Here is a 14,253-nt window from a genome sequence, read left to right as displayed (position 1 = left end):
TTAAGATCTGGAGTTTTGAATCCAAACCTGGAGCCACAGATAAAACACAGATTTGGAGTTTTGAATCCCACCCTCACAAGAGTTAAATATAGATGATGGCTCCAGGCATGCTTGATGGCCTTGGCTTTTCTGTGAGGGCTTCCTGAACAGCTTTGGGTGTGAGAACAGCTTTGGGTGTGAGATCTGTGAGATCTGAACAGCTTTTGGGTGTGAGAGATTTGGGACCAGAGAGTGGGGGCGGGGGGGGGGGTTCGCCATCTTACCCTTGTTACCAACCCAGTGTGGGACATCAGCAGCACTTGGTGGAGGTGGAAGCTGTGCACCACCCTGTGCTTTAGAAGTGCTTTTCTTTTACTGGGGCAGGATTGACTGATCCAGAACAATGGATTTCCCCTCAAAAGAGCAGCAAAGGCAGCACTCTGCATCCACCAACTCTACTGAACATACATTGCCTCACAGCATCCTCTCCAGTTGTGGTGGAAATAGGACCAGACTCTATTTTCTCTTTTTCTCTCCTCTTGTTTCCTTTATTCCTTTTCTCCTTTGGAATCAGGCTTATAGCTATTTGTTGTTGTTTTTTTTTTTTTACATTTCTCTCTCTCTCTCTCTCTCACTTTTTTTTTGGATCAGACTTCTTTTTTTCTTTTTCTTTTCTGTATTTTTTTTTCATTCCTTTCCTTTGGAATCAGCTTATAGGATTTTTGATTGTCTAGGCTTTTTTTTTTCGTCCCCTTTCCTTTTCCCTTTTCTCCTATTTGTGGAGCAGTCTTTTCCTTTCTTTTTTTCTCTTCTTTCTTTCTTTCTTCCCTTCTTTTTATTTTTTTTAAACAATCAAATCAAAGCACACCTAGATAAAGGCCCAAACATTCCCACAAAGTAAGCAAGGAGGAACTCTGTAGAGGACATACTAGTGGGAAAGAGCAGCCAAAACACAACAGCAGAGCGCACACAGCATACACGAGAAACACATCTTGAAGTGCCAGGACCTGGACAGTGTATGACCCCTTCTTAATATAGCATTACTCTGAGGTGCAAGAAAAATAACAAGCTTTTACATCATGCAAAAGATAGAAACTTAGCCAAGATGACAAAACAGGAATTCTATCCAAAAGAAAGGTCAAGAAAATATCCCAGCAAAGGACATGCTCAGAGCAGATATGGGCAATATATCTGAAAAGAATTTAGACTGACAGCTGTAGGATCCCTACGTAAACCTGAAAAAGGCCTAGAAGACATCAGAGAAATGCTTTCTGCAGGGATAAAGACTTAAAACTAGCCAGGATGATACAAAAAATGCTACAACTGAGATGCAAAACAGACTGAATATAATCAGCACAAGGAATGAAGAAGCAAAGGAGAGGATAGATGATATAGAAGATAAAACAGTTGAAAATAATGAAGCTGAAGAGAAGGGGGAAAGAAAAGAATTAGATCAGGAAGGTAGAATTATGGAATTCAGTGATTCCATAAAGCAAAAAAAAAAATCTGTATCATAGGAGTCCCAGAAGAAGAGCAGGAAAAGGGGGCAGAAGACTTATTTGAACAAATTATAATTGAGAACTACCCTAATCTGGGGAAAGAAATGGGCATTCATGTCCATGATGCACAGAAAACTCCCCTCAAAATCAACAAAAACAAGTCAGTACCATGACATATTAGAGTAAAACTTGCAAAACACAAAGATATAGAGAAGAGAGAATTCTAAAAGAAGTTTGGGATAAAAAGTGATTAACCTACAAGGGTAGACTTCTAAGGCTGGCAACAGACTTATCCACAGAGACCTAGCGAGCCAGAAAGCACTGTCATGATATATTCAACATGCTAACTGGGAAAAATCTGCAGCCAAGAATACTTTATCCATCAAGGCTGTCATTCAGAATAGAAAGAAAGATAAAGAGTTTCCAAGACAAACATATACTAAAGGAGTTCATGAACACTAAACCAACCCTGTGAGAAATATTAAAGGGGATCTTTTGAATGGAAAGTGAGACTAAAAGCAACAAAAACTAAAAAAGGAACAGAGATAAACTACAGAAACAGCAACTTGACAATACAAGGACACTAAACTCTTATCTTTCAGTAATTACTCTGAATATAAATAGACTAAATGCTACAATCAAAAGACATAGGGTATCAGAATGGATTAAAAAAACAAGATTCATCAATATGCTGGCTTACAAGAGAACTATTTTAGAGCCAAAGACACCTCCAGATTGAAAGTGAGGGGATGGAGAAGCATGTATCATGCTAATGGACATCAAAAGAAAGTTGGAGTAGCTATCCTTATATCAGACAAACTATATTTTATTTATTTATTTTAATAATAAATTTATTTTTTATTGGTGTTCAATTTGCCAACATATGGAATAACACCCAGTGCTCATCCCGTCAAGTGCCCCCCTCAGTGCCCGTCACCCATTCACCCCCACCCCCCGCCCTCCTCCCCTTCCACCACCCCTAGTTCGTTTCCTAGAGTTAGGAGTCTTCCATGTTCTGTCTCCCTTTCTGATATTTCCCACTTATTTTTTCTCCTTTCCCCTTTATTCCCTTTCACTATTATTTATATTCCCCAAATGAATGAGACCATATAATGACAAACTATATTTTAAACCAAAGACTGTAATAACAGATGAGGAAGGATACTATAACATAATGAAGAGGTCTACCCAACAAGAAGATCTAACAATTGTAAATATTTATGTCTCTAACTTGGGAGCAGCCAATATATAAAACAATTAATAGTAAACTTAAAGAAACTCGTTTATAATAATACAATAATAGTAGAGTACTTTAACACCTCACTCACAGCAATGGACAGATCATCTAAGCAGAAGATCAACAAGGAAACAAGGACTTTGAAAGACATACTGAACCAGATGGACATAACAGATATATCCAGAGCATTTCATCCTAAAGCAGCAGAATACACATTCTTTTTGAGTGTACATGGAGCATTCTTCAGAATAGATCACATACTGGTTCACAAATCAGGACTCGACCAATACCAAAAGACTGAGATTATAACATGCATATTTTTAGGCCACAATGCTTTAAAATTTGAACTCAATCACAAGAAAAAATTTGGAAAGACCACAAATATATGGAGGTTAAATAACATTCTACTAATGAATAAATAGGTAAACCAGGAAAATTAAAGAATTAAAAAATATATAGAAGCAAATGAAAATGAAAACATGACAGTTCAAAACCTTTGGGATGCAGCAAAGCCTATCCTAAGAGGGAAGTATATAGGAATATAGGACATTCTCAAGAAACAAGAAAAGTCTCAAATATACAACCTAATCTTACATCTAAAGGATCTGGAAAAAGAACAGCAAATTAAGCCTAAATCCAGCAGAAGAAGGGAAATAATAAAGATTAGAAGATAAATCAATGATATAGCAATAAAAAAAAAACCCCAGTAGAACAGATCAACAAAACTAGGAGCTGGTTCTTTAAAAGAATTAGAAAAACTGATAAAGCCCTAGCCAGACTTATCAAAAACAAAAGATAAAGGATCCAAATAAATAAAATCATGAGTGAAAGAGGAGAGACCACAACCAACACTGAAGAAATACAATTATAAGAGAGTATTATGAGTAAATACATGCTAACAAATTAGGCAATCTGGAAGAAATTGATAAATTCCTAGAAACATATAAATGATCAAAACTGAAACAGGAAGAAATAGAAAACCTGAGCAGACCCATAATGAACAAATAAATAGAATCAGTACTAAAAAAATTTCCCAATAAACAAGAGTCCAGCCTGGATGGTTTCCAGGGGAATGCTATCAAACATTTAAGGAAGATTTAGCACTTATTTTTCTGAAACTCTTCCAATAAATATAAATGGGAGGAAAACTTCCAAACTCTTTCTGTGAGACCAGCATTACCTTGATCCCACAACTGGACAAAGACCCCACTAAAAGAAGAATTACAGACCAATATCCCTGATGAACATGGATGCCAAAATTCTCACCAAGATACTAGCTAATCCAAGAGTACATTAAAAGGATTATTCTCCACGACCAAGTGGGATTTATTCCGTGGCTTTAGAGGTGGTTCAACAATTGAGAATCAACCATCCTGATGCACCACATTAATAAAGGAAAGGATAAGAACCACATGATCATATCAATAGATGCAGAAAAAGCATTTGAAAAAATATAGCATTCTTACTTGATAAATCCTGAACAAAGTAGTGATATAGAGAACATACCTCAACATAAAGGCCATATATGAGAGACCACTCCAATATCATCCTCAAAGGAGAAAACCTGACAACGTTTCCCTTAAGGTCGGGAATATGACAGGGATGTCTATTCTCACCACTGTTGTTCAACATAGTACTGGAAGTCATAGTCTCACCAATCAGACACAAAAAACAAATAGAAGGAAACCAAATCAGCAAAGAAGAAGTCTAACTTTAACTCTTTTCAGACAACATGATATTCTTTAGAAAACTCAAAACACTCCACCAAAAAAAAATGCTGGAACTGATACAGGAATTTAGCAAAGTCACAGGATTTAAATTTGATACACAGAAGTTGCTGCATTTCTATACATTAACAATGAGGCATCAGGAAGAGAAATCAAGGAATTGAACCCATTTACAATTGTGCCAGAAATAATGAGATATCTAGAAATAAACCTAACCAAAGAGGTAAAAAAAATCTGTGTTCTGATAACTATAGATCATTTATGAAAGAAATTGAGGAGGACACAAAGAAATGGAAAAATATTCCATGTACATGGATTGGAAAAACAAATAATGTTAAAATGTCTATATTACCCAGGGTAATCCACACATTCTATGCAATCCCTATAAAAATAACACCAGCATTTTTCACAGAGCTTGAATAAATAATTTTAAAATGTGTATGGAACCAGAAAAGACCCCAAATAGCCAAAGGAATGTTGAAAAAGAGCCAAAGCTGGAGGCATCACAGTTTTAGACTTCAAGTTGTATTACAAAGCTATAATCATCAAGACAGTAGGGTTCTGACACAAAAACAGACACATAGATCCATGGAACAGAATAGAGAACCCAGAAATGGACCCTTGACTCTATGGACAACAAAACTTCAACAAAGCAGGAAAGACTATCCAATGGAATAAAGACATTCTCTTTAACAAACGGTGTTGGGAAAATTGTACAACAACATGCAGAGGAGTGGAACTGGACTACTTCATTACAACATACTTAAAAATAAATTCAAAATGAATGAAAGACCTAATTCTGAGATAGGAATCCATCAAGACCCTAGAGGAGAACATAGGCAGCAACCTCTTTGACCTTGGCCACAGCAAGTTCTTGTTAGACACGTCTCCAGAGGTAAGGGGGGGGGGGGGAAGCAAACATGAACTATTGGGACTTCACCAGGATAAAAAGTTTTTGCACACCAAAGGAAACAATCAACACAACTAAAATGCAACCTAGGGAATAGGAGAAGATATTTTCAAACGACTTATGATATAAAGGGCTGGTATCTGAAATATATAAAGAACTTATGAAATGGAACACCCAAGAAACAAAAATCCAATCAAGAAATGGAAGAAGAGGTACGCCTGGGTGGCTCAGTGGTTGAGCATCTGCCTTTGGCTCAGGGTGTGATCCCCAAGTACTGTGATCAAGTCCCACATCGGGCTTCCTGCATGGAGCCTGCTTCTCTGTCTCTCTCTCTCTCTCTCTCTCTCTCTCTCTCTCTCTCTGTGTGTGTGTCTATCATGAATAAATAAATAAAATCTTTAAAAAAATGGAAGAAAACATGAACAGACATTTCTCCAATGAGACATATAATAGAATGGCTAATAGAAACATGAAAAGATGCTCAACACTTGGTGTTAAATGCATCTGATAAATTATTGAACACTATATCTGAAATTAATGATGTACTGTATATTGGCTTATTGAATTTTAATTAGAAATAAAGGGATCCCTGGGTGGCGCAGCGGTTTGGCGCCTGCCTTTGGCCCAGGGCGCGATCCTGGAGACCTGGGATCGAGTCCCGCATCGGGCTCCCTGCGTGGAGCCTGCTTCTCCCTTGCCTGCCTCTCTCTCTCTCTATCGTGAATAAATAAATAAAATATTAAAAAATAAAATAAAAAATAAAAAGTAAAGATGTTCAATGTCGCTGATCATCAGGGAAATACATATCAAAACTACAATAAGGTAATACCTCACACCAGCCAGAATGGCTAAAATTAACAACTCAAGAAACAACAGATGTCAATAATGATGTAGAGAAAGAGGAACCCTTTTACACTGTTGTTGGGAAAGCAAACTGATGCAGCCAGTCTGCAAAATAGTGTGGAGGTTCCTCAAAATGTTAAAAACAGATATACCCTATGACCCAGCAATTGTACTACTTGTTACTTATCAAAAACATACAAAAATAGTGATTTGAAGGGGCACATGCACCCCAATGTTCATACCAGCAATGCCCACAATAGCCAAAATATGGAAAGAGCCCAGACATCCATTGACAGATGAATGGATAAAGAAGAGGTAATATAAATATATATACAATGGAATATTACTCAGCCATCAGAAAGAACATAATCTTGCCATTTGCAACAATCTGGATTGAACTAGATTGTATTATGGTAAGCAAAATATGTAAGTTAGAGAAAGACAAATACCATATGATTTCACTCATGTGGAATTTAGGAAACAAAACAAATGAACATAAGAGAAGGGAAGGAAAAATAAATAAGGTAAAAACAGAGAGGTAAGCCATAAGAGACTTTTAACTATAGGGAACAAATCTGGGGTTACTGAAGGGGAAGTGAGTGGATGGATGGGATAATTGGGAGCAGAGCATTAAGTAGGGCACTTGATGTTATGAGTATTGGGTATTATATACAACTGATGAATCACTAAATTATACCACTGAAACTAATAATATAGTACATGTTAACTAATTTGAACCTAAAAAAGGAAAAGAAATATGATATTGATATTAAGAAAAACCAATATCAAGGAATTTTTATGTGATAGTAATCTTATACCTTTTTATAAAATTCCTTATGACTAAGATGATATGATGTCTGGAATTTGTTCCGAAATAATACAGAGAGTGGGGGAATCAGTAAGGATGTGAAGAAACAAAGTTGGCTATATACTGATATAATTATGAATGCTGGGTGAAGGATACATGATAGCCTAGTAAACTATTCTACTTTTACAAGTTGAAAATTTAAGTTTAATTACTTAATATATATTTATACATGCATACACACACACACACACACACACGTATTTGTGTGTAAGCGGAATCAGCCTGCACTCTACATGAAGGAGAAGCAAATAAAATATCAATAAGAAAAGTGTCACAGGAATGTTGTGACCGTGCAGCCTGGAAGTTGGTTACCTGTTCAGAGCTTCAGGGCACAGCATCTATGATTCTGGTTTCTTCTACACAAATCCTAACACAACAAATATAATGCAGTGCATGTTTACAAGAAAGGAAGGCCCCTTATCCATTGTGTCCAAGCCTCAATTCTGAGCTGAATGATTGGGGAAGAAGGAGTCTCCAAAGTAGAGGGTAAAAACTAATGACTGACAATCTACATCTGGCCCATACACAGGTTTCTTTGAGTCCCTGGTGCTATAATAATTTTTTAATTATATGCCAACATTCAAAATCTAGAACATTTCACATAAAATTTTGATTTTTCTTTTATTTGTATATTTATTATTGGAGTTTGATTTGCCAACATATAGTATAACACCCAGTGTTTATCCCATCAAGTGCCCCCCTCAGTGCCTGTCACAATCTTGATTTATTTTTGGTTTTCTTCAAAATTTCGGAAATTTGGTAATAATTAGTTGAATTTGAATGACAGTTCTCTTTCAGAGGGCGCAGTGCCCTTCAGTTGGCAGAATCTCCATCAGGTTCGCTTTACTTAACATTATTTTTAATATGCACATTTTCCCCTAGTGAACAAAGGTGTGTTACAGGTTGGTGGATTATGTTTAGCTCCAAAATCCTGCTTTAATTTCACTTAATTTAAATTGCCTTTGTGCTTTTCCATACTCGGTAAAACCTGTGGGGCTCTGGTAACAAGGGAAGGAGTGATGTCTTAGTCTTAGTATATGTCTTAGATGCTTAATCTTAGTATAAGTGTTATAACTTCCTGATTAGAAAGACCCATGAGTGTTAAATGGGGATAATTCCTATTCGAAAGACACAAGACTTAGTGTTTTCCTAGGCTGGTTTTTTAAAAAGCTACACTTGAGTAGGAACAAGACATAAGGGTAATCCATTAACGAAGCTTGTGTCCATGAGTATAAATGAATCAGTCTTTGTTTCAAGATTTTCCTCTCTTCCTATCTCTCACAGTCTCTCTCTCTTTCTCTCTCTCTCTGAGTGTGTGTGTGTGTGTGTGTGTGTGTGTGTGTGTTGGTGATGAGGTGGAAGTATGCAGACCTGTATGGATTCTGCGGTGGGCTTTCAGGTGGGAGCTTTTGGTGTACACTTTGCTGCATCCTGCAAAATCACATTGGTGAATCCGTCTTCTCTTCAACTCAAGAGACTCTTCTCCCTGCATTTGGGTCATTGCTGATGGTCTGAGCAAAGAAAGAGAGGACCAAAAAATGATTTTACCATGGAAGCTAAATAAATGGACTTGAATACAGCGGATCACTTCATATATGCATTTAATTTATGCCAATTTAAGAGTAGGCCTTCAAGAAAAGAAATAATTGAAATAGTTCAAGCAATTCCCTCAAGTAGGCCATTCTCAGTAAGTGCAGGTTCCAGGAGGTGGTAATGCTTCCTTGGGTGATTTCTGTTCCCAGTGTGAGCATTTCACTCTAACAAGACTCATTTTTGTGTTTATATAAATGTATTTTTTCATATTACATGGTTCTTAAAATGCATGACAACTATCTAATTAGTCTTAACATTGGAAGATAAGGGTGCTATAAACTTACAGAGAGAAACAATATGCAACTGTACTTTATGGGAAATTTATAGATTTTTCAAGAGCAAAATTGGTGGTCTAGACAATTGGTATATAACTCTGCTATAACATGCATGTCCATGCACATGTGTTCATTCAAACTCATGCCTTTGCCAGGAAGGCAATTTACCTATATTTTGTTATCCTTAAATGTTTACTATTGTATCTGAGACTTTGTTCCACTTTTACCAGACACACACACACACACACACACACACACACACATATACAGACAGATCCGAAGTAAAGACAAAAGTACTCACTCTTGCTGCAGTCCCTGAATACCCTGTAAAGCCGAAGATCCACTCTCAATTGTACTCTCCTCACTGTCACTTGGGATATCCAGTGAAGACATGGAGGTGGGGTCAACTTTCACTAAAAGCAAAGAAAAAGAGCAGTGTGGGCTACAAATATATGTACCTCTGCAATCATTCTCAGGATTCCCAGTTTGGCACACAATAAGAAGTAGCAGCAAGATAGAGAAATAGATAAAAAGCAAAGATGAAAGAAGTACATTTGTATGGAAGGAAGAAAAGAACATTTACAATTTTTAACATAGCTAAAATTCCTTTGAGAGAAAGATAATAAGGAGCATTCTTATGCTCCTGGAATGAGCTCACTGGAAAGAGCTTCTCTAGGATAATGAATTAAATAGGATAGGGTTTGGGTATGATTTAACTATCTCCAACCCCTAAAACAAGGGTCTCCCAAAAAGTCAGACTCAATGTGTATTTGTTGAGCTGAACTTTCTGAATAGTTTGCTGGCTGTCTGAAGATTAATGCCTAGGTTCACCTCAGAGATGGAAACATCTCCTTTGGCTTTTGTGTCCCTAAATGGAAATGAGCCAATGAGATGAAATGCATACCTAGTAGCTAGTAGGTACTTGATACATGTTGACATCCTTCCCTTCAACCTATTTTGGGAGAAGCCCTCAAATATTTATTATCAACCACTGATGTTTCAGATCCCTAACAAAACTCAGTTTTTGAGTTTGACCCAATGGGCACCAGTCTTCTAGATCTAGTTAAAGCTTAAAATTTTCTATATAGAAGAAACTTAAAGGTAGCAATAAGGCAGGGGGTGGTGTGGAATATTTGGCTAGTACATTTGCCTCCATACACTGATTGTGTATCACTCACTAAAAAGTTTTAAGCATACATCTCAATATGTATGTGTGTCTCTGTATGTGTGCACGTATGCTACAAATGTACTAGCATACTAAAATTTTGTGTACATTATGAAAAACAAAAGGAACATGCAAAGGGTGAGAGAACAGGAATAGAAATGTTGACACTTTCTTCTTGTGCTATTGTTTTGTATACATTCCTTACTCCCTCACCTCCCAACCGAGGTGTAAACATACCATTTTAGAGACTATTGGGCTAAAATGGTTTTAGTTTAAAATTACATTGAAATGTTTAAAATTTATTTTGTTTATTTAGAGTGCTCTAGTTGACTGATGGATATTATGATAGCAATTCAAAGCCCTATCAAATCATTGCTTGATGCTATCACTACCTTGATATCAGCAAATTCTCAGGGAATTTTATTTTCCCATTTCCTTTTTTGTTTGTCTCTCTCTTCCCATATGACAACTGATACCGAAATTTTAATTAACCCTTTCAGGGGAATCTCAAAAACAAGACTGCTATAAACACACTTATTACCACAATTAACCACTAGCAGATTGGTATTTTTATTCAGAAAAACACTACAGAGTCTCAGTTTTTCAGTCTCCTACATTTGGTGATGGAATGATTACAATGTATTGAATTTCAAAGACAGACAACTATTAAAATTATTTTTCTATACTGAGCTAAGATCTGATTTTTAGTCATTTCCACCCATATATCTCCTTTTTGGTCTTTTTAATTCATGCTAAATATTTATGAGCTCCTTGTTTGACATGTGTTTGAAATGTCTCACTATCCTGATTTTCTCTTCTGATTATACTCCAACTTCCCAATGTCCTTCCTAAGGCACAACATCCAAAACTGATTGCAATTCTATAGCTTTGGTGAAGCTAAATATTTTGAACCACTTCAGAGGCCATATGATTTTCTTTGATCATTTTCAATTACAAACTAAAATAGATACATCTCCATGATAGGAAGTGGGTGGCTGGGAGATAGTGGTGAAAAGGGGACTTAATTTATTCTTTTCTGAATTTTGAACTTATTTCTAAGATTAAATAATAAGGAAGATTACAGCATTTGAACTCTCTCCTGTACAGATTTTCAAGTTTGTTCATCAAATTATTTGTTGCAAGACAACTATTAACTACCACTGTGTTAAGTTCTCTGAAGATGCACAAAGGGAAAAAAAGATAGTTTTGTCCTTGAGGAATTTACAATTTAGTTGGGAAGAATGCCCATACACTTGTAACACAGGCAAATAAAAAAGTAAAATGCAAAGTTATAGATGCGAAGTTGAAGGGAGCACAGGGAAGATGGCAATATTTCAAAGAACACTATTTTACCTGTAGGGAAGAGAAAAGATATGGTACTGGGAGAGGGAGTTGCTAAGGCTGGCTACATATGTAGAACTAGAAATATTCTCAAGTTTTCCACAAAAGCATTCCTAATGACATAGACAAACACATTTTCCTAGAAAGTCCTAGGGTGTGTACCTTAATAAGCTTAAAACTATTTTTGGAATTTGTGTTTTATCTTAAAAGTCTATTCAAATTGTACATTTTCCCTAATAAAATCATATTTTTAAAATATAAAATATTTTAAATTACTTATTATCAAACAACATACAGGTTCCAGGAAGATACATAGTATTTCACTCGAAAATATGTACACCCTAATTTGAGAAGCATGTACTAAACAAAAGAGCATCACTGTACATTCTTAAGCACTGAAGAGACATGATAAAAACATTATTTATAAATAGTTACTCTTGAAGCTGTGTGCAAGAATAGAGGGAGTGAAAAGAGATAGGAGATAGGATAATCCTAAAAGAGAATAAATGGAGGAAGGTAATATCCAGGAAAGAGGCAAACTGATGCTTACCTGATCCAGCATTTTTGCCATCTGCTCCAATGAGTGGGATTGTAATGGCTGCAGGGCCCCCATCTGCAGGCAAAGTAGTAAACACCATGGGCAGTGACTGTATCACTACTGGGATGGTCTTCAGGCCACCCGATTTATTTGGCAGCCTGACTGAGGGGATAGTATGGATCACATGTAAGATATGCTGGCCACCAGTGCTCTGAGAGGAGGCCAGGATAGAGCCTGGAGTCAAAACAGTAGGGGTATTTGCTGATATGCTTGTGTCAGATGTTGAAGTGGACACTACAAGTGTCTGGAGAGCAGGCTGTGGCTTGGGGGGATGTACTGGAGCTTGCAGCATGCTGGCAGGCTGGAGAGGAGCCTTGGGCTTGTGAAAAGAGAGGTCAACTGGTTCCACCTGGGGCAGATTGAAATCATTAGCCAGAAGTTCTTCTGGGGGCTCAATCTTGATGTCAGCAATGAGTGCTGGGTTCTCCATAGGACTGGCATCCGGGAATGGTGGAGATGTCATCTTCTCTCTTTTTGCTGACTTTGGAGGATTTCTGATATGAATAGAGCCAGTGACCTTAAATAAGTAAATAAATGAAAGGTGGAAAATAATCAATACCCTGAAGAAGAGACATGTGAACAATGAAAGCAAGAAATCTGTATTTTCTTCTTATGAACAGAATATATAGGGAGTTGAGAGAAATGAGGCAGGAGTATGAGGAAAAAAGAAGGGAAACTTTACTTAACACTAGTACCAGGCACTGTATCAGGCAATTGATACAAATTATTTCATTTAATCTTTATAATAATCCTGCAAGATTACTTAAAGTCAATATTTTCTTAATATAAATGTATTATGCTAAGCTCTGTGAGGGCAAATGTAAGTGTCTACTCATGAAGTGCATACTAACATACTAATTATAATGATAGAATAATGTGAATAGCTTAAAAGTCATGCCATAATAAGTGATGAAGCAGACATGTAAGTAAGGCATTTTAGAAAAAGAAAAGGGAATAATTCATTCTGTCTAAACAAGAGAGAGGGTTTCAGTGAGGAAGAGCTATTATATATGGATCTTAGAGAGTTGATGGGAATTCTCAGGCAGAGAAGGGATAAGAGATATTCCTGTCTGCAGAGATATAACAACAGACAATATGCTTAGAGAATACTGATACAGTATTATCAGTTGTACTATATGCAAAGCCGAAATATCCAACTTTTAAATTAAAAAGTATGAATTAAATGATCAATTTAGAGGTAATATATGTTTTTAAAAACCCACAAAACACAAAACCCATTGTTCGCATATCATACATCTGCAGTGCTTCTTATCACTAGCCTGAGACTTGGGGACTGAGGCTAACCACTGCAAAGAAGTTCATGCTACCTGCTGCGAAATGACTAATAAACCATCCTTTTTATGTCTGAAAAAAAAACCTCACAAAACTGCAACCTAATTAAAAATTTCGTAAAAAATCCATTAATATAAAGGTCTATGATACTGTGAACTGTGTATGTCATTGCCAAACAACACACTGGACCCTGAAAATGGTCTTACAAATAGTGGTGTTACTTTAGCCAGTTGACAAAACAAGATCTCATTCTCTATCATGATTAGATTTGAGTTAGAAGAGTTTTAAATTATGAGAAATGAGAATTTAGTTTTGAATTATAAGAAATTAGTTTTGAATTATGAGAAATGTTTAGTAATGCACCTCTGACACAGAATAAAACTATCCTTTACTTTTGCATATTTGGAATATGATAGAAAGTTGAGTTTGAAGAAAGGCTATGTGATAAAATATAATTGTTTCAAAGAGGGGAATGACATGTGCAGAGCTATTTTGGAGAATTAACTAGCTCCTCAATGAAAGCGGAATAAGACTGCATTCAAAGGGACCATAAAGAAAGAGGGAAGATAATGGTGACACATTTATGAGATCATTGGGAAAATTTGGCTAGATATTGGATGATGTTAAATAATTATTGTTAATGTTTGTAGATTTGATATAGATTGTTGGAAGATGGCGGTGGAGTAGGAAGACCCTAGGCTCTCCTTGTACCATGGATACAACTAGATAATTATCAAATCATTCTAAATACACAAGGAATTGACCTGAAGATTATCAGAACAAATTCCACAACTAAAGGTAGAGAAGAGGCCACATCAAAGAAAGTAGGAAGGGTGGAGATGTGGTTTGGGAGAGAAACAGATTGTGGTTGCTGAAGTGGGGAGGGAGCAACAGTCATGGAGGAGGGTGAGAGACAGACAAAGTC

At 36.5% G+C, this 14,253-nt stretch overlaps 1 protein-coding gene across 1 annotated transcript in view; it reads right to left on the bottom strand.

Moving 5' to 3' along the window:
* KLF8 (Kruppel like factor 8) overlaps positions 1–14,253 on the bottom strand; it is a 96,111-nt gene that overhangs the window by 24,984 nt on the left and 56,874 nt on the right. The window contains exons 3-5 of the mRNA XM_038588794.1: positions 11,988–12,552; positions 9,233–9,344; positions 8,435–8,574 (exon numbers count right to left, since the gene is read on the bottom strand). Coding sequence (XP_038444722.1) covers positions 8,435–8,574; positions 9,233–9,344; positions 11,988–12,552 — 817 coding nt within the window. The remainder of the gene's footprint in view (positions 1–8,434; positions 8,575–9,232; positions 9,345–11,987; positions 12,553–14,253) is intronic.

The sequence above is a fragment of the Canis lupus genome, chromosome X, assembly GCF_011100685.1.
Source record: "Canis lupus familiaris isolate Mischka breed German Shepherd chromosome X, alternate assembly UU_Cfam_GSD_1.0, whole genome shotgun sequence".
Lineage (NCBI taxonomy): Eukaryota > Metazoa > Chordata > Mammalia > Carnivora > Canidae > Canis > Canis lupus.
Note: the sequence above shows the minus strand (reverse complement) of the source record. Positions and strands in the feature narration are given on the sequence as shown.